This window comes from Antechinus flavipes, chromosome 4 (assembly GCF_016432865.1).
Source record: "Antechinus flavipes isolate AdamAnt ecotype Samford, QLD, Australia chromosome 4, AdamAnt_v2, whole genome shotgun sequence".
In the NCBI taxonomy this organism is placed as follows: domain Eukaryota; kingdom Metazoa; phylum Chordata; class Mammalia; order Dasyuromorphia; family Dasyuridae; genus Antechinus; species Antechinus flavipes.
Window position 1 is genome coordinate 422558724 of NC_067401.1, and position 24901 is coordinate 422583624.

The following is a 24901-nucleotide window of genomic DNA, read 5'->3' on the forward strand; positions in this document are numbered from 1 at the left end:
TTATTTGGGGAATGGTGATCTATATATTCAGATTAACTTTTGTGATTAGAAGGAATTTGATGGATCAAAATTGTGACAAAGTGAATCTTTCCCCCAGGTAAAAAATGAAATGCAGTAAGCCACAAAAATGAGTGATTAAAAAAAAATTTTCCTTTGGAAATGAAAAAGGTTGTCTAACCTCTGGGAAAGTTAATATTTATCTTTTTTTAAGTTGCAGACCCCAGCCTCATTTGCACAGAGTGTTCAGGAACTAACAATTGCTCTTCAGAGGACTGGTGACCCTGCAAACCTGAATCGCCTGCGACCCCATCTGGAGCTATTAGCAAATATTGACCCAAGTCCAGGTAGCTAACCTTTATGTATTGTAGTGCTTCTCTGGGTGTCTCATAAGCTCCCGTGGGTGTCTCATAAGCTCCCGTGGGTCTCTTCATGCCCTTTCTCTGCTGATGCTTCTCAGACTGCCCATCCTTCTTTAGGCTGCCTTCTGTCTCCATACTGGACATCCAGTAGACATCTTTCTCTCCCAATTCTCCCCACCTCCTCCATTTCCTGTCCCCGGAGAGGGCGACCCTGTCCTCCAGGTCCCCAGGTCTACACTGTGGGTGACCTCCTTGACTCCTATTCTCACTGCCATGTCCCGGTCTTTGCTGAGGCCCTGGCTGCGCCTTTCAGTATGTCGCCTCCTCTCCTTTGAGTGCAGGCTCTCATTGCCTCACATGCCCCCCTGGGAGGCTCCTCTTAGGTACATCCTCCTTCAACTTTATCAGATTTGCCCTCATTTGACATTCCAGGCTCATTATCACTTGGCTCCATCCTTACATTCCAGTCTGCTTGTGCCCTTCTTCCCAGCATGGGCTCTGTGCTGGGCCAGTGGCCCTGTCCCCCTGTTGTGCCCATCTCTCAGCTCTGGGTCTTCTCTTTTGGGGCCTTGGGGTCATGCAAGCCACTTGTCATTTCTTAGGTTCTTTCAATTCCATACATGCTCTTACAAAGTTCATGAGGGAGAGATGCAGTTACACGGTTAATATGCAAGTTTCAGCTATGTAGATGACACTTCTTAAGTGAAGCGACCACATGACTACTCAAAGAAACTGGTCGGCAAGAAGCAGTTTTGAGAGCCCCGTTAGGCTGAACACACATCGTGCCTGAGGGCACCTTGAGTTGGGGGAGGGTTCTGTGACTCCTCAGAGCAGGTCAGCCGCTAAGGCTCCTTCCATTCCAGCTCTCCAGTTACTGACTTTGTGGCTCCACCTTGGGCAGGGGGCCTACGCCAGTGTTCCAGTGCCTGGCAGGGAGCTTTGAGCCAAGTATTGAGAGAAATGAGAAATTCTTAGGTGTGAAGGTGAGAAGGGAGGCCAAGAGTCTTTCAGTCAAAAAACAATTATTAAGTACCTAGTATTTTCAGGTCTCTCTTCTAAACTCTTGAGGACACAAGAAGAAAGTCTTTGCCCTCAAGAAGCTCACAGTTTTAACATTTATAGACCTTCACAATTGAAAGGGACTGCAGATGCCAGCTAATTAAACTCATTTGTAAACAACAGTTCCTCTGTATTCCCCCAACTGTGGGTGTAGCATCAAGGTTCTATCTTTAGCCATTTCTGTTTTTTTTTTTTTTTCCCCTCCACTCTGTTTTGGTGACTTCATCGTCTCTCATGGTTTAATTATCATCTTTGTGTGGATGACTTTCAGATATATATATAGTCCTTTTCTCCTGAGCTCTCCATTCTTGCATCTTTAACTGCCTTGTGGATATTCCAAACTAGATGTTCCAATGTTATTTCAAACTTAGCATGTTTAAACTTCTTATCTTTGTCCCCAAAACCACTTCTCTTACACTTCAAGTTACTTGGATTCACAATTTTGGCAATTAACTTTGATTTCTCACATTTCTTTGCACCAAAGGATACTTGTATCATTATAACATCTCTTATATTTGTCAGATCATGTTACTTCTGTACTGAATTAATCCTTAATAGTCCTTAGTATCTCTAAGATCATATCATATATTTTTCATTTGAATTAACTGCCCTCAGAAGTAAGACATTTCCATAAGAGCCAACCTTCTTTTCCAGTCTTCTTACACATAACTCCCCTTTGTGTAATAGAACCATATCTCCTATCTCTTCCTGAAAATATCCTTTCTTTTATCTTCTTCTCTTGAAATCTCTGATTTAATTCTAGATTTAGCTCAAATATTATCTAATTCCTAAAGTCCTTTATTCATCTTGGATTTATTTTAAATATGTTGCTGGGGGAAAGAACTATTTTGCTTTTTATCTTTAAAATTCTTTGCCTGGCTCACAAAAGGTAATAAATGCTTATTGAGTCATATATGGCTCATAAAAACATAATACAAAAAAACTGTTTAGGGTCTGTTAATCAGTATTAAAATTTTTACTTTTTTTTTTTTATAATTTTACAGTTTGTTTTTTTAATAGTGTCTTTTTGTTAATATTGAACTGTGTTATAGTAACAGTATCCTTGGTTAAAGAACAAGATAAGCTGTCTTTGTTTTAGGAATAGAGGGTAGATGTGTAATCTTATCATTGGGAACTCTCTCTACTATATAACTGGTCAGCCATTTGAGATTCTGAGTCTTAGACAGACTGTCTGTTGTCTTTGCAGTTCTTAGGCCAAGGCCTAGCACCTAAGAAGTGTTTGATAAATGCAGTGCTCTATCCATTATTCCACAGACCTTCATTGTTATTTTAGCTAAGTAGAATTAGTCTGAAGAGAAAAATGAGCTCTTTTCCACACTTGAAGTAATTAGAAATGAAAAGCCTTTGAAGATCTTGGAAAATGAGCATCAAAAAGGAGATTCATTCTTCTAGGGAAATAGTTGCCACCTTATTTACCAAAAGTTCATGGAGATTTTCATTATCCTGGGTCCATGAACCCACTTTCCCACATTAGCACCAATCACATATTTATTGATATTCTTTCTAAAAAATAAACTTAATGTTTGAAATCTCATTAAGTGTGATGTTTCTATCAAATGTTGTCTATGCTGTTGTGATTGATAAACTACAAATGAATTTTGAGTATTTGATATGTCTACTATCTTGGTGGGGGAGTGTCTATAAATTTTTTTGGGGGGGGGAGTCAAAAGTGGGTCTTTCTTCTGGAAAATATCAGGAACTTGTGCTGACTTTTAATTTGCTTTTTTAAAATTTAATTTACTCTCTCCATATTACATCAATGGCTCCTTCATCTAAGCCTGCATTTTATTTTCAGAATTTTGTATATATCACTGACCTTTCTAAACTGCTCATTCTGACCTAACTAAAGTAGGCCAATGTATGGTCTAGTATTTCTGTAGAGATACACACCATATCTGAAAGCAGCTGGATGAATACAGTAGAGATAAAATGCTGGGCCTAGAATCAGAGAGACACTTACAAGTTGAGTTACTCTGACAAGTGGCTTGACCTATATATGACGTATTTCCTTAACTATAAAATGGGGGATCACAATAGCATCTACCTCTCAAAAATTGTTATGAGGATCAAATAAGATAAAATTTGTAAAGGGTTTATTAGTACAGGGACTGGCACATGGTAGGAATTTAAATGCTTGTTCCATTCCCCATCCATACTCAATGAGAATCATTTAAAGGAATTGAAGTTGAGTAGAAAAGAGAAGACTTAGGAGCTCTTCTCATGCGTGAAGGACTGATTTTTGGAACGAGGGTTTGGACTTGTCCTCCTTATAAGCAAAATAAGAAGCACTTGGCATACATTTAAGGGGCAACTTTCAGCTTGATTCATGGTAAATTTTGCAACAACTTAAACTTCACAAGTTCAGTTGACCTACCTTGAAAATGGAAATGTCATGAGATGGGAACTTTGGAATTTTATTATTTACATGGAATTTTAAAAAATTATCATTACCTATATTTTCCTGGTAAATGACAAAAGTCTTTTCTATATGTGGTTATCCAGGCAAAGAAATGAATTGTTTATTTTCATTTTACAAGTATAGACAGTTTACTTTCAAGATCCTTTAAATAGCATCTTTTTGGGGGGTGTTTAATTTTTTTTTTTTTTAAGCATCTCGTAATATTTAAAATCAGTGAGCTGAGAAATCCTTTAACAATAGCAAGGAGGTACCAGGTTATTTGTTTTACCTAAAACCTCTGCATTTTTTTTTTTTTTTAAAGCTAGTGGTTTTACTGAAAATAGAAGGAGAAAAAGCTTATGCCAATCCCTATTTCTATGTTAATTCCTACTTTGGATGGAAAGTTAAAAGGACATATTGGAAGTAAAGACCTTATTTTTCTTGGCTGCCCAAACATCATCTTTTGCATAATTAAAAATTGTTTGCTCTTTTTCATAATTGAATTTAATTGATATTATTTACAGCCTTGTAAAATGATCTTGCTTTTTTCCTCCTTGTATTTTCCATAGATGCCCCTCCTCCAACCTGGGAACAGCTAGAAAATGGGTTGGTTGCTGTGCGTACAGTGGTGCATGGACTGGTTGATTATATTCAGAATCACAGCAAGAAAGGAACAGATCAGCAGCAGGTAATATAGAAGTATTAATATTAAGTAAAGTCACTAAAGGCTCAGACATAAAAAAGAAAAGTTGGATAATACTTTGCAAAATTGAATCAGCAATATTTTTGAAAAAGTATCAACAAGATGCCAGAAAAAAATTAAATTTCAATTTTTTCATAATTCTTGTAAACTGGGTTCATGTGGTCATCTAGAAATATTGAAGTAAAGATTAAACTTTGTAGTAAAGGTCAGCCATATATAAAGATAAGGACTTTCACAACTAAAATTTGTGCTTTATTTCATTCTCCTTAAGAAGGAAAGAAAATCTTAAGGCTTTTTCACTTACAGAGTAGAATCCCAAAACATGGTAATAAACTTCCCTGGTGTTTTGCAGATTGATGATTTGATGAAGTGTCATTTGATAAAAATTTTATTGTTTTAATTGATGTCCAAGGCTTTAAAATGTATATTAAATAAAGCATGATATGGTTATTGTTAAATAAGTTTTTTTTTTTTAAGATTCTGTATTGTTCTGGATGGCACTGATTTTATAAACTAATTTAAAAGCCATGCTTATAATCCTAAACTATAATGATTTCACTGCCATTAAAAAAATTAAACCTAGTAGGAAAATAGTGGATTACTTAGATAGAGGTCTTGCATTGCAAAATGTATTGTTGTGTTTTGATACTAAAGTATGTGGAAAGCATTACATTACTATGTTCTTTATTCTGAAACTTTAAGACAAATGCTTCTTTAAACCCTTAAACTATGTACAATAACTGTAAAATCATCTATTTAAATATTTCACTCATTGACTTATTTATTTTTGCTTCTTAGCCTCCTCAGCACAGCAAGTATAAAACTTACATGTGCCGAGACATGAAACAGAGAGGAGGGTGCCCCCGGGGGGCCAGCTGCACATTTGCACACTCACAGGATGAATTGGAAAAGTAGGTGTCCATCTTGTGGGAATTACTTCAGATCTTGTGTGCCTGTTAGCACAACATAGAGTTTCATTGGAAACCTTGCTTGCCTTTGAAACTCGGGAAGTTAGCAGAAGTTACTATAATAAACTATACCAATGCAATTTTTTTTTTTAATAATATTTTATTGATAGAACGCATGCCAGGGTAATTTTTTACAGCATTATCCCTTGCATTCATTTCTGTTCCGATTTTTCCCCTCCCTCCCTCCACCCCTTCCCCCAGATGGCAAGAGTCCTTTACATGTTGAATGGGTTGCAGTATATCCTAGATACAATATATGTGTGCAGAACCAAACAGTTTTCTTGTTGCACAGGGAGAATTGAATTCAGAAGGTATAAATAACCCGGGAGGAAAAACATAAATGCAAGCAGTTTATATTCATTTCCCAGTGTTCTTTCTCTGGGTGTAGCTGCTTCTGCCCATCTTTGATCAATTAAGGCTCTCTTTATCAAAGAGGTCCACTTCCATCAGAATACATCCTCAAACAGTATCATTGTTGAGGTATATAGTGATCTCCTGGTTCTGCTCATTTCACTCAGCATCAGTTCATGTAAGTCTCGCTAATCCTCTCTGTATTCATCCTGCTGGTTGTTCCTTACAGAACAATAATATTCCATAACGTTCATATACCACAATTTACTCAACCATTCTCCAATTGATGGACATCCTTTCATTTTCCAGCTTCTAGCCACTACAAACAGGGCTGCCACAAACATTTTGGCACATACAGGTCCCTTTCCTTTCTTTAGTATCTCTTTGGGGTATAAGCCCAATAGAAACACTGCTGGATCAAAGGGTATGCACAGCTTGATAACTTTTTGAGCATAGTTCCAAATTGCTCTCCAGAATGGCTGGATGTGTTCATAATTCCACCAACAATGTATCAGTGTCCCTGTTTTCCCACATCCCCTCCAACATTCCCCATTATCTTTCCCTGTCATTCTAGCCAATCTGACAGGTGTGTAGTGGTATCTCAGAGTTGTCTTAATTTGCATTTCTCTGATTAATAATGATTTGGAGCATATTTTCATATGTCTATAAATAGTTTCAATTTCTTCGTCTGAGAATTGTCTGTTCATATCCTTTGACCATTTATCAATTGGAGAATGGTTTGATTTCTTATAGATTAGGGTCAGTTCTCTATATATTTTGGAAATGAGGCCTTTATCAGAACCTTTGATTGTAAAAATGTTTTCCCAGCTTATCAATGCAATTTTTTTAATGTTGATACAATAACTTTAAAAAATGTTGTCAAAAATGAAGAGCAGCAAAACAGCAACCAAATTGGTGGAGGGTTTTGTTAGGGAGAGCTGAGAAAGCATTTTTGTATTTATATATCTCTTGAAGGAGTGACAGTATTTTGGGAAACTATTGTGTTACATCTGAAAAGTGAAGGCTTTCCTCCCTCATAGCAAGCTAAATGAAAGAATAGACCCTCTTCTTTCAGCTATTCACAAATAGAAACCATTTGAGATAATTACATGTTATTTATGATTTCTAAATTTAAATGTGTACCAAAAGAATCACTATTTTAGAACAAACTTCCCTTCGTAGTTGAAAAAGGATTCTGTAGTATGGGAGTTTAACTACAGTAAAGTTTAGGCTTTATTATAATCTCATATCTACTTTGGCTTTTTCTGGCAAGCTATAAGAAAAAGAAATTTCCTTCTTTTTCCCTTTTGCTTATTTCTCATTTCATATGTCTCTGTAAATTACCCAGTTGTATTTCCTTCTTACCATTAGGGTATTGTTTATTTAAGAATAATTTAAAGAAATTTAGTCTTTACATAGGTGTCATAATTCTCATTACAATAACAGTTAAATTTTGCCACTTCCAAGTAATTGAACTTGTCCATTAAATTGGTTGGTAGTATTTTATATGCCTTTATGATAGTTTTCCTCTGAGAATTTAATAAAAGTGGCTTCTTTGCAATCATTGAACATAATAGAGCAAAAGATTTCAAAATCTAGGTTTTTTTTTTTTCCTTTGGTTCCTCTAATGTACCCTGTAGGAGGTTCAACAAAATGCTTTGTCATTAAGAGAATGATTTGAGTGATTCAATGGACTACTTATGGTAAAAGAGTAGTAGAATACAGTGAATATACACATAATTCAAAATGCTTCTGACTTTAATCAGAATATTCATTATGAGTGTTTCATTCAATCAACTAATTTTTAATTTGTTGAATAAATAAATATGCAAGGCAGAATGAGGTATATACATGATTTTTTTTGTCTATTTTTCTACATGCACATTCTTATAGATAAAAGATATTTTCTGTTATAATGCTTTACTGTTATTTCGAAAAGGAGGATCTGATCAGGTATTTATTTTAAGAAATCTGATTGCTGGAAAATTTATATGATAAGAAAGTGAAGTTTTCCCTATTGTGCTTGTGAGAAACTGTTCCTTTTAGTTGGTGGTTTAATTTTTTCATTGTTTTGGTGTGTGATTCTGTTTTTCTGAAGATTTCGTAAAATGAACAAACGTCTGGTTCCCAGAAGACCCCTGAGTGCCTCCTTAGGCCAGCTCAATGAGGTGGGCCTACCTTCAGCAGCTATCCTTTCAGAAGAAGGGGCAGTGGACCTGCCCAGCAGAAAAGCTACTGCCCTGCCGAATGGAATTGTGTCAGCAGGGAATGCAGTGACCCAGCTGATCCCCCGAGGGACCGACTCCAGTTACGATTCTGGCCTGAAGCCAGGAAAGATTGACCACCTGAGCAGCAGTGCTCCTGGATCCCCTCCTGACCTGTATGAGCTTCCTGACTATTGATTGGGTTTCCTCTGTATAAACATGGTTAAGAAACAGTAGATATTTTCTGATCTCAAACTCCTTCTTTATTTCCCATTTTTTCTTGTGGCTGCATTTCTATAAGCTAATGATTAAAAAAAAGAAAGCAGCACAGGAGAAATAAACCACTTTATTTTTTATTAGAGGGATTACAGAAATTATTAAATGCTACTTCCTAGAATCTGCCAGATTAATTTGTTATACATAGCATGTTGACTCTGAGAGAACTTCTTTAGAAAACATAAACGTTCATTAAAACGTTTTTCCTTTTGTTTTTAGACTGGAACCTGGACCTAAGAACATTTCTGCCTTACCTGTGACTCCCCACCCTGTACCTCCCAGGGGACCGACAGACCTGCCTTCCATGCCGGTTACCAAACCTCTTCCTATGGTACCACGAGGTTCCCAGCTATACCCAGCACAGCAAGCAGACGTATTTTATCAGGATCCTCGAGGGGCTGCTCCTCCTTTTGAGCCAGCACCATATCCACCAGGTAGTAACACCCCCTTCATTTGTATAACCCATCTTAGCATAGTAGTTAAGTAGTACTTTGTTTATTATTGCTGCATATTTCATGAGATAGGTAGATGACATTAACAATAACAAACAATTATGCAGTGAGCTATGTTAAGTTCTGCCAGTGACAAAGCTGGAAATAAAACCTAAGACTATCTTCTAAGCAATATTGTGCTGTTATTTATTATCTAGAGTGTTCATATAGTCATAGAAATGACAAGTCAAAACAGAAGGGAAATGAAAGTCTGTTTAATAGGTAACAGGAGGTTTGCTAGTTGTTATATCTTGAACACAGTCTTTTAGCCTAAAACATATATATGTATATGTATATGTATGTGTGTATATATATATATATATATATATATATATATCGGATGATGTGCTGGGCATGTACAGCATACATGCTATATGCTCATGTATATAGGAGTCAATATATACTCATTGGGAATTCTTCAAATCTTGTTGTATGCCTGTTAACAGAATGTAGAATTTCATTGGAAACCTTGCTTGCCTTTGAAACTCAGGAAATTAGCAAGATCATACCCTGCTATAATAAACTATATCCTGTTGGGTCAAACAAGTATTCTAAGTTCACACATTCAGTGCATTTCAGAGATCATAGAATCATCAGTCTAGATCAGACAGACCCAGAGGTCATCTTAGAAGACTCTTAGTTGTCCTGAGGCTAAATAAATTGTCTAAGGTTATACAAAGAACCAGAAATCATCCATTTAAGGCAATCAAGAAAGTTATTTTTGAGAGACGAATAAAAGAGCAAAGGATGGGCTTTTTAAAGGTTCAATAGTCATCATCTGGAATGCACAGCCCCTTGGTACCCCTTGCATTAATTGTAACCTACAGGGTCTCCTCCAGATTCTCAGGGGCTAATGTGCAGCCGGAGAATTCCAGGTTGGCTATGAGTTTGGGTAGAGGAGTACATTCGCATTTAGCTCTTAGAGTTTGGGGTGGGAGTGTTTCACATGTCAAAAGGGTTACTTCATTTGTTCTAGTTTCAGCCCCTGAATACAGGAAGGACGAGCTGTGCCATTTGACAGCTTTGTTCCCTGGTCCAGACCCCAATCCTGTTCCCTACTAGTTTTGTAACACTGGCAGGTCAGTTGGCTTCTCTGGAACCATTTCTTTATTTATAAAAATTAGGAGTTAGGTTTACATGATCTTTGAAGTCACTTCTATCTCCAGCTCTGGGATCCTATGATTTCAGAATGAAGGAATGACAAGAGCAAAAGTATGGATGGAGGAAATTGTAGATCATTTTTAGAGAGTTGTTTTAGCTCTTAAGTATAGGATGTATTTAGGATGATTAAGGAGTTATGGCTAAAAAGTGCAGTTGTAACTTTATTGAGGAACAACCATTGGTCGGCTAAGGAGTTTGAGCTTAATTCATCTAGTCAGTGAGGACTCATTAAAGGTATTTGAACAAAGAAGAACATATTCAAAGCTCTTTTATAAATAATAATTTATAGGCTAAATTAAAGGGAAACACTGGTGTTGCAGAGGATTGGAAGAAACGATGAACAGCCATCCAGTCCTCCCTGATCTGAACATTCACCTTTGCAAAACCTTGTGTTCCAAATTTTTCTCCCTTTCCTCTTCTACCCCTTTCCCAAGACTGCAAATAATCCAATATAGGTTAAATATTGGAATTTTCCATTAAATAAGGCACTTCTGAATAGATTCAGCTCAGTGTTCTAGACAGTCAAGGTCCTTTTAATTTCTGGCTTTATTCTTCATTCTGTCACTTAACTAAATCATTCCACCTTTCTATACTGTCAAGGCAGAGAATAAAATTCACAAGAGATGGGGAAGATATTGGTTTAGTGGATAGGATGCTAAATTTAACTTAGAAAGTCCCAAATTCAAAAACACATTCCTGTGTGACCATGGGCAAATCACTTGACTTCTCTCTCCCTTAGCTTCTTCCTTTGAAAGTAATGTTATCTCCTAGATTTGAGCAAAATATCATAGAATGATGGATTTAGAATTGCATAGAAACAGTTTGAGTCCTTCTTCATTGTAAAAATGACTTGCCCATTGTCAGGCAGTAAACTTTTTTTTTTTTTTTTTTAATATTTGAGAAATAAAGTCTTTATCATAGAAACTTACTATAATTTTTTTCACAGTAACAATTTCCCACTATGTGTTTCTCTCCATCCCCATTTATCCTTCTCTCTCTTTTCTCTTATCCTGACATTTCTCTCTCTTTTTTTTTTTTTAAATAACTTTATATTGATAGAACTCATGCCAGGGTGATTTTTTACAACATTATTTCTTGCATTCACTTCTGTTCCGATTTTTCCCCTCCCTCCACCCCCTTTCCCAGATGGCAAGCAATCCTTTACATGTTAAATAGGTTATAGTATATCCTGGATACAATATATGTGTGTAGAACCGAACAGTTTTCTTGTTGCACAGGGAGAATTGGATTCAGAAGGTAAAAATAACTCGGGAAGAAAAACAAAAATGCAAACAGTTTATATTCATTTCCCAGTGTTCTTTCTCTGGGTGTAGCTGCTTCTGCCCATCTTTGATCAATTGAAACTGAATTAGCTCTCTTTATCGAAGAAATCCACTTCCATCAGAATACATCCTCAAACAGTATCATTGTTGAGGTATATAATGATCTCCTGGTTCTGCTCATTTCACTTAGCATCAGTTCGTGTAAGTCTCGCCAGTCCTCTCTGTATTCATCCTGCTGGTCATTTCTTACAGAACAATAATATTCCATAACATTCATATACCACAATTTACTCAACCATTCTCCAATTGATGGGCATCCATTCATTTTCCAGCTTCTAGCCACTACAAACAGGGCTCAGGCAGTAAACTTTTGAGGCAGGATTGGAACCCAGTTTCTTTGCTTCTAGAGCTTTAAAAAGAAAAGAAAATCTTTCTACAGCTTTATATCTGATTGGAATCAAATGAAAACATGTATTGCTTTGCAAACTTTATTGTATGTGTGTCCTCTGTTTTAATTGGCATAGTTGTCATTGTTGGGGCCTGGAGCAAACAAATTGGGTTTTAATCTCTCTTCAGACACTTAATAGCTGTGTGACCAAGGACGATACACTAATCAAAAATGGGTGTGATGTAGTGGTGGATAGAAAGTCTGTTGTGGTGTCAGAAGCACTTTAATTCTCTGTCCCAGGATGGCTGTGACTTTTAACACCTTGGTCCCCTAGAGAAAGTTAGGGCTCCCGAGTGCAAATCTGTCTTGATAAAGGGAGCTAAGAATTCTCTTGTTTTGCTGAATTCACAGCCCTGATTCCCCAGTATGTGTAGGTGTGTGTGCACACACGAACATGTACACACATCAGAATGACAGTGTTCTCAGATAAAATCTATTAGACTTGGTAATTCATTGAATGTTATGGCAAAGAGAGGAGACCAGAAATAAAGATAAGATTTTAAGCCTGGGTGACTTGTAGAAGAGGGATGCTGTTAAGAATAGGTAGGTATCGAATAAGAATTCAGGTAGTAAGGAAGGAAAATGGTGGATTTGGGGTAGGGGGGGGAGAGAGAATATCTTCTCAGAAAAATCTCATAGATGTTTGACTAACAGGGTTTGAGGATGTTACAGAGAGAGGAATCTAAAGCTTAATGTCTTTAAATATAAAATGATACCAGAAGAGCAGTGAAAATGGACTATTCTTGAATTAGAATAGGCTGCAGGTGTTTTTTTACAGGCTATTGTTACCAGTACTGACTACATCCTTCTCTTTTCTCTGCTTTTAAAATAATAGTTTTTCATATTTAACACATATTGGTCTCCCTGCCATCTGGGGGAGGGAGTAAGGAGAAAGAGGAGGAAAATTGGAACCAAAGCTTTTGCAATTGTCAATGCTGAAAAATTATCCATGCATATATCTTGTAAATAAAAGGTTATGGTTTAAATAATAATAATAGTTTTTGATATTTTTCTAACTCTTTTTATTTTAATGTATACCTTTTTGACTGTGCAAAGAACCCATCTGATTATTGTTAAGCTAACCAATTTGGAGTTTAGAACTCTGTCCTTGTTGAGCCTTCTCCATCACTGTGCCCTTTGGGTTACAGGTTTATGAACCAAGAGATAAGTCACCAGAAACTGTCAGTCCTCATTTCTTGACACTAAGATCATAGTTTAGTAATGTCATACAATGAGCCTCTGTCCTTGAAGTCATTTCCAAATTTATTTGACCACCGCCAATAAAATTTTTGTATACGAATAAACCCCATGTATATTATTTATAAACTATTGTACATATGCTCTGTAATGGTATGTTATTTGAATTACATATACAAAATATAAAATTAAAAGGATAGGATAAATATGAAATAAGTAGTGCCTTTAAATGAATTTTCATTTTGTTAACATTATAAACCTTTTTGTCTAGGCTAAAATTTGGGGCAGGAGGAGAGGGAGGAACATTTGGTATTATCTTCTTGGGGAGGAGCACACCACAGTCTTGTCTGTTATAGCCCACCCTGAAGCGGTTAGGGGAAAGAGCAGTGGTAAATAGGAGAATGCTCAAAAGTTTTGCTGTTGCTTTCAAGGTCATTATTTTTTCCCTCATCCTAATGAATTGGTCTTATTGTCAGTTTGTTTTTATAATGCAAAGAGTAAATTAATAATCATGATCAGTTAAAGAGGTTAAAATTGCTGACAAGTATTGGTTTTGGTGCTTGTTTTATCTTTATAGGGATGTACTATCCTCCAACCCCACAATGTGTCTCCCGCTTTGTCCGGCCTCCACCATCTGCTCCTGAACCTGGCCCTCCATACTTGGATCATTACCCACCCTACCTCCAGGATCGTGTAGTAAACTCCCAGTATGGGACTCAACCACAACAGTACCCACCTATGTACCCACCACATTATGATGGCCGTCGTGTATACCCTACTCAGTCTTATCCACGAGAGGAGATTTTCCAAGAAAGCCCAGTACCCATTGAGATTCCACCTGCAACTGTTTCACCTTATGTACCCGAGTCCAGAGAGAGATACCAGCAAATAGAGGGTTATTATCCAGTGGGTCCACATCCAAGTCAGATAAGACCTCCGTATATCAGAGTATGCCAATTTTAAAAATTGCTATTTTCATGAATTGGTCTGTTTAAATGGCTCTTTAACCTTTTGAATAGGTACCTAGCACTGCCACTTAGCTACCTCATATAGCTTTTGAAATATGTGCAAAGGCTCTATTTCTAGATTTTATTTTTATTTTCATACTTTAATAATTTAAATAATTTGCTATTAATGATGAAGCCATTTTTTCTTTTTCTTTCTTTGTCTTTTTCTTAATTTTTTAACTTGTAAAAAAATTTTCAACCTAATTGAAGAGTGATGCTACCTGGCTTTCAGTAGGAAATCTATCCTGCTACTCTTGAGGGTTTGCACAGATTTTTTGGTTGGCTTTAAATTTTGGACATCAAATGTCTTTAGATTACATATTTGGAGCTGGAAACGAATATATGTTTAAAACATATATTATAAAGTGAATGTACCAATTGTATTAACTATTTAAATATACATTAGATTATTCAGTGAGTTTTTAATATCATTTCTAAATGTTTGATTTCATTTTTAGGAGCCTTATAGCAGACTACCACCTCCTCTGCAGGCTCACCCTAGTCTAGATGAGCTACATCGGAGACGGAAGGAAATCATGGCCCAACTCGAAGAGAGAAAAGTCATCTCCCCACCTCCTTTTGCACCTTCACCAACCTTGCCCCATTCATTCCATCCAGAGGAAGTAAGCAAGCATTGTGATCTTGAACCTTCATTGTCTGTCTATTTAAAAGCAAATTGACTATTCATTTAGCAGTTTTTCAGTTGCATTTAAAAATGAATAATATTTTGATTTGTCTTGTGTTAAAATTAAATAAGATTACTTAGATAAATTACCAGTAATGAATAAGAGGAAGTTGAGAGTTGGCCTACTGAGACAAGAAAAGTAAATATATCCAGCTCTGTTTGGATTAATGAGGAATGACTTAGTAGTTTTACAAATGTAGATTAAACAAATTAGTAAAGTTAAAATAGTTTATACTTTCTTCTCTAAATCCACACGATAACAGTTTTTTTTTCTCCCCGTAATAACAGCAGCAATGGAAAACATGCTGGAATGCTGCTATATTCTACAAAGTTCATTTTTTAAATTAGGTTGATGTTCTGTTCTTGATTTCCTCCTAGAAGTGGGTTACTAAGGGAGGAGCATTCCATCTTAGGGCTCTGCTGCCTGGGAATCAGCTCTCCTCCTACTTACTGATTATGAGATCGACATGTTCCTTTACAGTTCAGCGATTATAACTGTAGTTCAAGATTATATTCGTCATTTAGAAGTCAGCGTCATACCTCCAGGACATCCTTGAAACAAATTTTAAAAATAAATCAGCACTTGTGTGCAAGGAGGGATAAAGCCCAACTCCAATATCCCTCAGTCTCTAGAAACTTTAAAGCAAAAAGAGGAAAGGACCACAGAATGATGGTGAGGTACATCAGGATTGGTTCGTCCTCTGATGGAGTGAGAAGAAAATAAAAGGAAGATGAGACACAGTAGGAGCAGTGTAATCCGGGGCAGCAGAGGCCATCTACTATGTACATTATGTATCTACTATGTACACACTGCTGCATGAGGGATCCCCAGAGAAGAGCTGAGGGAGGGAGGCTTTCAGCAGCAGTTGGAAATATCCAGGGCTCCTTAAATTTCAGTGTACTGACAGATAAACAGAAATACCTTTCATTGATGAAAACCCTCTCCTTCACATCATTTAGCAGTACTATATACCTTGGCACTAAACACTTTTTTTTAAAAGTATTTGAGGAGGTTTAGTGTCTTAGCTGCTATCCTCTTTCTGCCCAGAAATAAATTTTCCAACTCAAACTTTGCTTTAGTGACCTGACTCTAGGCACTTATACAGAGGCCTTACTCGGAGCTGTCCTACAGACATTTTGTTGATATTCATTCCCTGTAAATCTTAACACCGATGACCAAGCCATCATTTATGGTCATTGAAAGTTAATATTAAAAGAAGAACAATTTTATTTACTATAGCTCCATCATTTTATTGATGAAGACATTGAGACCCAAAAGAATAACTTATCTGAGTAATTTGTCCCAAGTAGGACAAGGAGTTACAGGCAGAGTTAGACTAGAACCCAAGGCTTTTTTCACTACCCCACACAGCTTTTTAGGTGATCTATCTTGACTTTAGCTAAGAAAAAGGTCTAGAAGGAAATGAAATCTCTCACCTATTTTGCCTATCCTTCACTTGTCATATTTTGCTTCTAATTACCCTATTTGCTAAACTGCTTTCTTCAAGGTCATTGATACTGCCTTAATTATTCCATTCTGTGGTTCATTCTTAGTCCTTGCCCTTGTTGACTTCCACTAAACTGACCTCTCTAGATTTTTTCTGACACTTTCCTCCTCCTAGGAGTTCTGTCTCCTGATTAAATCAGAAAGCAGTTCTTCCATGCCTCTGTACTTAAAGACCTCTGCTCTTAAAGACCTCCCCATCTAGTGGAGGAGACAAGGTGCAAACCAGTATGTTGGAATACGTTTGGGAGCATCAGCCTCAGGAACAAAGGATGTCAGATGGGATCTAGAGGGGGAAGGAGAGGAAAGGGATTTTGCCCTCTGTGCTTTAAGTACTCCAAATAGATTTTATCCCCAGGACTCTTTACTCTGTACACTCTCTCTTGGTGACCTCACCAGTTCTCCTAGTTCTGATTTTGTACAATTGACTGCTATTTCTGTGTAGCCCATCTTCATCTCTTCTCTGAGTTCCATTCCCTGATAGACAGCTCCACCTGAAGGTCCCAGATATTTCATATTCAACATGTTCAAAATGGCATTCACTGGGTTTTTTCCCCTTTGGTTGTGATCTCCACCCCCGCTCTCACTTCCTTGAGAACATGATCATTGTTCCCATTGCAATCATCTCTGACTCTACTCTTATCTTCCCTATTTCTGATCATCTCTCTGATATGTTTCTTCCTTTCTCTCTCACTTGACTATCTTTAATTTCGTACTCTTGTTGTCACTTTATACTGTCGCCTTTCCAATCCATTCTCTTTATCTAATCTTTCTAGGTTGGTTACAAATTGAACATGGATTTTGAAGGGCTTTCTATGTGCCAAACACTGTGGTAAAAGACTGGGGATACAAAAACCAAGAAACTGTCATTTTTATTCTGATAAATATATATAACTACATACATAGTTTTCATGTTGTCTCTCCCATTTGACTGAATTTCTTGACGGGAAGAACTGTTTTTTTTCCTTTCTTTATCTCCCTAGTGCATAGCACAGGCATTTACTTGTTCTTCTTGACTGGCTGACCTCACATTCTATTTTGAATAGTTTGATTTGTAAGAGGTGACAGGCCAGTCAAATGATACTGGTTTATTGCCTGTTTTATCACATTTTGGGGTTTTCATTTATATTTGAATAGATAAATAAGGTAGCATTTTATCAACTTAAGAAATTTACATCAATTTTTCATGCTTTTGAATATGTTCTTGGACTCGGTTTTCTTTTTGATGAGAATGATGGTATTAAAATCCTTTTTTACCACCATTGACAGTAAAACCAGTCATGAACTCCTCATAGTTATGTTAATTGTGTGTTGACTTAAATTTCAAATATTTAGAATCTGTAGGGATGACTTTACAATTTTATTACTTAAGCCAACAAACAAAACCCTTGTAATGTGAAGTATTTATTCCACAGAACTTGCCAGCATTTTGCTGCTAACAAAATATTATTTGGAAATGTTCTTGTTTCATCTTTGTCCTGATCACCCACAGTTTTGTCCTGTCCATTTATAGTATTTGGATGATGACCTGAAAGTTGCTGGGAAATATAAAGGGAATGATTACAGCCAATATTCCCCTTGGTCATGCGACACCATCGGCTCCTACATTGGGACCAAAGATGCAAAACCCAAAGATGCTGTTGTCCCTGGTGGTGTGGACATGACGGTAGGTACAACCCTGTCTTTTCAGTAGGCTCTGGCCCCTGCCCCGCCAGGCATCTCTTCATTTGGGGAGAGCCTGAGTTTTTAAAGGTAAATTCAAAATGTACCTAACTTTAGAATTTGCCACCTAGAACCCTGATTGCCCCACTTTTTTTCTGCTCTCCTGCTGTTCGATGTCAATCTCTATCTTAACCACAGCTCACTGTGATGTCTTTGATCAAAAGCCATATTTACTATATATTATACTCTTAAATTTAAAAATAGTTTTTAAGTACAAATAATATTATTGGTACAATTAATACCAATCAGATATTATTAATAAGTCAGGAGCAGTGGTAATCCATTAGTTGTCACAGTGTTTAGAACAATTTCTGCCTGAACCCTGAATACTAATTTTTGTTCTGCTTTGAAGGGTTGTTATGTGAAAAGAGAAATTAGGTTTATTTTTATATTTGGAGAAAGAAACTAGGACCAATGGGGGAATAACTTTTTTCATAATTTGAGCAGGCTCCAAAATGGAATAGTTAACAACATTAAGGTAAAGAGTTCCCTGTTATTTGAGATATTGAAGAAGAAGCTATACATCTACTGTTTGGTGTATGGTAGCAGAATGTATTTTATCAGTTGGACAGTGGTATGTTACACTCAAATAAGATCTTAATCCCAACAGATCTTATTGACCTAGAAAATCACAAATTAATATTGTCTGTGTTGGATTATTTATTTTGTTAAATATTTCCCAATTACATTTTAACATCTCTGAGGATAGAGGATTGGCCTGGTAAGTTCTTTTCCAACTTTGTGTTTTGTTTTTTTCAATACTAGCATATGATCAAAAGTGGGAAGTAGAGAATTAGTCTACTTTAGTTTGTATGTGATGAAAAGTGAAGGAACTTATTTTTGGAAAAATCTTGTCATTCAGTCTACAATTATCTATGCAGGTTCTATGCTAGTTCCTAATGAAATAGAGAGGGGAAAGAAGGCGATAATAATGTAATTATGTTAATGGAAATATGTCTCCCTCTTATCTTTAAACTGGCCATACAAGCATTTCCCACCCTACTCTATCCTTGAAGCTCTTCTAGGCAAGAAATGTATTATTCAGGATTTAACTCATGGACTTTTTAATCAAGTCTTGGAAAACATCCTAGGCTATAGATTGCAAGCAGAGGTTGTTAGCCTTTTTTGTGTCGTAGATACCTTCTCAGAATGTTTTAAATACACAAAATATAAAACATAGTATTACAAACAAAACCAGCTATTTTGAAATATAATTAATTAAAATATAAGACAAGCAAACTCATGGACCACACACTTAAAAAAAAAAAAAAATTTGACTAGAGGATCCAGAAGGACCTTTCTAGTTCTACCATTCAGTAATTCTGTGTTGAATTAGAACACTTCAGAATCCTTATACTCTCATCTTTTTTAATTTTATCATAGGATTTTTTAGTCTTTAGAAGTAAGAAATATTATAGTAGAAAAAGATTAAGATGGGACTCAGCTTTTTCTTTTTCACTTGTGTCTATCAGAATGTGGATAGTAAAAGTGTGAGAGACCAGAGGCTGGAGCTTCAGCGAAGAGTAGCAGAAACCAGTGATGATGACCTCATCCCATTTGGTGATCGACCCACAGTGTCTCGGTTTGGTGCCATATCTCGAACTTCCAAAACCATGTATCAGGGTTCTGGCCCAATGCAGGCTCTGGCAGCTCAGGGGGCTTCCACTAAATCAATCAGCATTTCTGGTGAGTGTTTCTGAATTTGCCAAGAGTGAGATGAGATAATTTTGACTTTTTCATTTAGTACTGAAGTATTCTTAGTCTGTCAATGTTTTATGTATCAGAGTTTTAGAAAAGTGTTACTATACTTTTGAGGCTGTCTAAGAATCTAATAACTTCTAGTTTAAGGAAAGCAAGCCAGTGTGAATTGGATATTCCCTAAATCCCTCTTTCTCTTAAAGATTACAGTCCATATGGAGCTCATGGTGGCTGGGGAGGTTCTCCATATTCCCCTCACCAAACTATGCCTTCTCAGGGACACTTCACTGAAAGGTATGTCTGTCTGTCTGTCTTTGTGGAGGGAGTGGATGAGGTGTGAATTGTTTTTCCTTTTCTCTGTCATGATTATTTTTACTATTTTTTCTTTTTTTAAAATTTTGAGTTGCAAGTTCTCTCCCTTCCCCATCCATTGAGAAGGCAAACAATATAACAGTTATATATATATGCAATCATGCAAAATGTATTTCCATATTAGTCATTTTTAGAAATGTAAAATAGTACAAAAATCATACTTCACTGTACACTCAAGAGTATATCAATTACCTCTGGAGATGGGTAGCATTTTTTCTTGGTGAATCATTTGGAATTACCTCAGATCCTTTTACTGATCATAGTTTTCAATTTTTTCACAATTGCTCATTACAATATTGCTGTTCCTCAGCACAATAACTTCCTGGTGCTTCTCACTTTGCATCAGTTCATACAGGTTTTACCATGTTTTTTTCTGAAATTATCTCCTTGGTCATTTCTTATAGCACAACGGACTGTTGTCCTATCACAATCGTATATCACTGCTTGTTCAGCCACTCTCCAGTTGATGAACATCCCCTTCATTTCTCATTCTTTGCCTCCACATAAATAACTACTATAAATATATTTGTGCCAATGAGTCCTTTTTCTTTGCTCTTTTTGGGATGCAGACCTAGGTATTGTTGGGTCAAAAAGTATGCACAAAGTTTGCTATGAATTCTTAAGAGTTGTGTTTTCTCTTGACATCCAGTTATTGTGGCTACAGTAGTTGCACTTCAGTCTCTTATCTTGCTTTTCCATCAAAGGGAGAGATTGTCCATGTCAGAAGTGGCCAGCCATGGGAAGCCTTTACCCTCCGCTGAGAGAGAACAGCTGAGACTGGAGCTGCAGCAGCTGAACCACCAAATTAACCAGCACACCCAGCTTCGAGGACTTGAGGTACCAGACTAAGCATGGGTTTCCGTTTTTGGCAGTTGAGTTTGAAGTAGCTTCAAGAGATTTGAGAAAAACTTGATAATACTACAGAGAGTGTCGTATTTTAGTGATAAAATTTTCTGTTTAAATTTGGGCAGGGTTGTTTAGCATTTAAAAAATAATAATAATAGCAAAGATAGTTTTCAACATTCACCTTTGCCAGATCTTGTGTTCCAAATTTTTCTCCCTCCTTCCACATCTCCCCGCTTCCCTAGACAGCAATTTGGTTAAATGTGTGCAGTTCTTCTAACATATTTCCACATTTATCATGCTACTCAAGGGAGAAAGTGAGAAGGTGGGGGTGGGGGAAGCAAATGAGCAACAACAAAAAAGGTGAGAATACTATGCTGTGATTCACATTCAGTCCTCCTAGTCCTCTCTCTGAGTACAGATGACTCTCTCCATTATAAGACTATTGGAATTGGCCTGAATCACCTCACTGTTGAAAAGGTCAAGTTCCATCAGAATTGATCATCACATTATCTTGTTGTCTACAATGATCCCCTGGTTCTATTCACTTCATTCAGTGTCAGTTCACATAAGGCTCTCCAGACCTCTCTGAAATCATCCTGCTGGTTGTTTCTTGCAGAACAATAATGTTCCATAACATTCATATACCGCAGTTTATTCAACCATTCTCCAACTGATGGGCATCCATTCAGTTTCTAGTTCCTTGCCACGAGAAAAATGGCTGCTACCAAGAACGAACTTTTTATGAATATTTTAAATGTATATTTCTGAAAACTATATATATATAACTAAATTCCATATCTAGAAGACATTTTTGTTAATATTAAGCAGTAGGAGCTCTATGTATCTATTAACAATCTTACAGAATTATAGTAACTATAAACAAATGCTCTTAGCTTAATTTTATTCATTAATGTCATTCACCAACATTTAAGTGTCTATTGTATATAAAGTACTCTTTTTAAGTGTTGATTTGAATTCTTTTTTCCTGAACTTAGCACCATTTGTAATTAATTCCATAAATAATGTTCTTTGAAAAATGGAATCTGAAAAAGTACCTGTGCTCACAGTCATCTTATTTGAATATTCTGTATTTTAGCTAAAAGGGCCTGCTTTTCATTTCTTGAACTCTGTGTTTTACCAATATGTATTCCTTGTGGACTTGAGGGCCTACCTCCTCCCTTAATTGTTGCTCTCTCTCTTTAGTTTATATTTATTTATCTGTATAAATATAAGCTCCTTTGAAAGCAGGGACTTTTATTTTGTCTTTTTATACCCAGACCTAGTATAATGCCTTTCCCATAGTAGGTACTTAATAATTTGTTGAAATGGATTTTTTTAAGAAATCAAAATTTAAGAAATAACCACTTCTACATATAGGAAGGGGTGTGTGTGTGAGAGAGAGAGATTGAGATTGATTTTGGAATAAAATAATTTTCAAAAGACAACTTGATTTATTTTATAATTTTGATCGCAAGTTTGTAAAAGGAATTTTGAATATCAACTGTAACAATATTGATGACATTCTTATGGGAACATAGATGAAGATTAATTAAATCTTACTGTTTTAAAATTTTTTATCATCCTTTAGATATAATTGCATCTTCTTGACAGAATCATTAGAGTATTAAATGTGAATACTAAAATGTTATTTTCCTTCAGGAAAAATGATTGTAGATTATTTTGGAGACAATAATGACTAATAGTGATCCTCATTTTTATTATTAGGAAGAATTATTAGAGTTTTATTTGTTTATAATTTCATGTATTCCTTTGTATTATTGGGCTGGCATTTAGACTTCATGGCATCTAGGATATATTTGTATATTGCTTGTCAGTTTTTTGTCTGATATTCAGGACCTTTATGATTTTGCTGAATGATAGTCACCTCGGTCATTTTTCCTAAATCTCTTTACCATTACATTAAGTAATTAATTTCCATTGAAAAGTTTATGGGCTTAGAATCCCAGCAAAAAATTTTTGGATTCCAAAATTCAAAAGGGGTTGGAAGTATTAAATCTTTTATCAGTATGTGCTATTTCAGCTAAAAAAGAAAAAAACCAATCAACTCAAACATGGATGACCTAAGTCCTTTTTTTAAAATAAGTACTAAGTAAGTTTTGGGGAAAGGAAAACAAAAAATTCAATGCCTCCATACTGTAATATTTTACACAGTGCTTGTTAATGCCATCATTTTTGTTGGAAAGATATTTAGGTCATTATTCTCATAAAGCAGTAATCTCCCTTATTTCCTGTTCACTTTTTGTGCATGGCATGAATACCGAATTGTACGTATGCTTGGCTTTGTGCATTTAGGCTGTTAGTAACAGGCTGCTGTTGCAGAGGGAAACCAACACTCTGGCAGGCCAGCCCCCTCCCCAGCCTCCACCACCACCTCCCAAGTGGCCCGGAATGGTGTCAAGTGAGCAGTTGAGCTTGGAGCTACACCAGGTGGAGAGGGAAATTGGGAAGAGAACTCGGGAGCTGAGTCTGGTGAGTGAGTTGAATGATTGTAATCAGAGATCTATTGAGTCATAGAAGAGGATCACATTGAGTTCATAAAAAATTAGCTTTCTCCTTCTATGTTCTTCATATACTGCATTAAGGAAAACTACTGAGGGCCTTTTTAAAAATCGAGAGCCAAATTGGGAGACATAAGTTTCAGTAGATCACTATAGAAATAGCATGATTAATCAAAGCTGTAATCCTGCAACTTTTTAATGTTGTTTTTCCTTGAACATGCTCTGCTCTTTACTCATTTTTTCCAAAGAATACCAGTTTGTGGGATTTTATAGCTAGTATTGATATTCTTGGGTTTATGTTGTGGTTCTTTCCTCCCTTTTAAAGAAATTTGTCATTTTTTTAAATAACTTTTTTATTGACAGAACACATGCCAGGGTAATTTTTTACAGCATAATCCCTTGCACTCACTTCTGTTCCGATTTTTCCCCTCTCCCAGATAGCAAGCAATCCTTAAATGTTATATAGGTTACAGTATATCCTAAATACAATATATGTTTGCAGAACCGAACAGTTCTCTTGTTGCACAGGGAGAATTGGATTCAGAAGGTATAAATAACCCAGGAAGAAAAACAAAAATGCAAGCAGTTTACATTCAAGAAATTTGTAATCTTGATTGATAGATTAGTTTTCTTGAGCTTTTCAAGTTAGTAATAGAATTTATTTTCATATGTGAAAAGGGCATTTTGTTGTTAAATAGTTACCTCCTAAAATTAGCCATTTTGCCTCAAAGACTACTGCCATTTATTACCCATATGGTCTCAGGATTTAGAGTGGTTCACTGGGAATGGGTAAGAACTGGACGTGGATTACGGTTAATCTAACTTTGTTTTTGAGTCTGTATTTCTAAACTAAAGAATAATATTTGGAATATCTATGGTTCTGTATTATCCATTCTATCACTTAAGTACATTACCTTAGATAATTGAAAGATCATTGTTTATTTCTTCTTCTTTAAAAGGAGAACCAATCTTCTCTGGACATGAAAAACAAATTGGGTTCCAGTAAGCAAGCAGAAAATGGACAGGCAGAACCACAAAACAAGGTACCCACTGAGGACCTTGCATTGGCATTCAGGTAAAGAAATGATCATTCCTCTGCTCTTCTATGTAGTACCTGGAGGAAGATTAATTATTTTGGATTATGCTAAAATTTAGGAGCCACTTTAAGATCTTGTCAGCTTGAATTTTAATAATTTTGAATCTGTACTTCAGATGAAAAAAGATAAATTTTAGTGTTTTTTTTTTTTTTTTTCAGAACTTCTCTTGCAGAGCTGCTATAGAGATTTGGCTAATTAATCTAAACTTAATGAAATATTCAAAGGTTTTGTTCACTCCTGATCCTTCCTGATGTTAAAATGAATTATGTTAATTAAGGAACTTCCACTATGTCTATTGTCAAGTTTCCACCATACCCAGCTATTCACAGTGTTAGTTTTTAAATGCCATAATTTTGAACATCTCTGTATTTGAAAATAAGATTTAGCTTTAACACTTCATGTCATCAAATAATATTGGGAGTTCTTTAGTTGGTAGAAGAAATAATTTCATCATAGACTTTGATATAAAGTCTTAAAACAAATGAATAATGGCTGTCAAGAATGCAATTTCACAATATTTAAGTGTGGGTTC

The 24901-nt window shown here is 36.1% G+C and overlaps 1 protein-coding gene across 3 annotated transcripts in view; it reads left to right on the forward strand.

Annotated features, from left to right (window-relative positions):
• RC3H1 (ring finger and CCCH-type domains 1) overlaps positions 1 to 24901 on the forward strand; it is a 72591-nt gene that overhangs the window by 39163 nt on the left and 8527 nt on the right. For 2 of the 3 annotated variants that reach the window (XM_051998922.1, XM_051998923.1), the window contains exons 7-19: positions 212 to 344; positions 4407 to 4525; positions 5339 to 5451; positions 7958 to 8239; positions 8559 to 8773; positions 13497 to 13867; positions 14385 to 14549; positions 17629 to 17781; positions 19310 to 19523; positions 19739 to 19829; positions 20612 to 20744; positions 23067 to 23243; positions 24232 to 24347. In XM_051998922.1, the coding sequence (XP_051854882.1) occupies positions 212 to 344; positions 4407 to 4525; positions 5339 to 5451; positions 7958 to 8239; positions 8559 to 8773; positions 13497 to 13867; positions 14385 to 14549; positions 17629 to 17781; positions 19310 to 19523; positions 19739 to 19829; positions 20612 to 20744; positions 23067 to 23243; positions 24232 to 24347 (2282 nt within the window). The remainder of the gene's footprint in view (positions 1 to 211; positions 345 to 4406; positions 4526 to 5338; positions 5452 to 7957; positions 8240 to 8558; positions 8774 to 13496; positions 13868 to 14384; positions 14550 to 17628; positions 17782 to 19309; positions 19524 to 19738; positions 19830 to 20611; positions 20745 to 23066; positions 23244 to 24231; positions 24348 to 24901) is intronic. The other variant, XM_051998924.1, reaches the window with a different exon arrangement.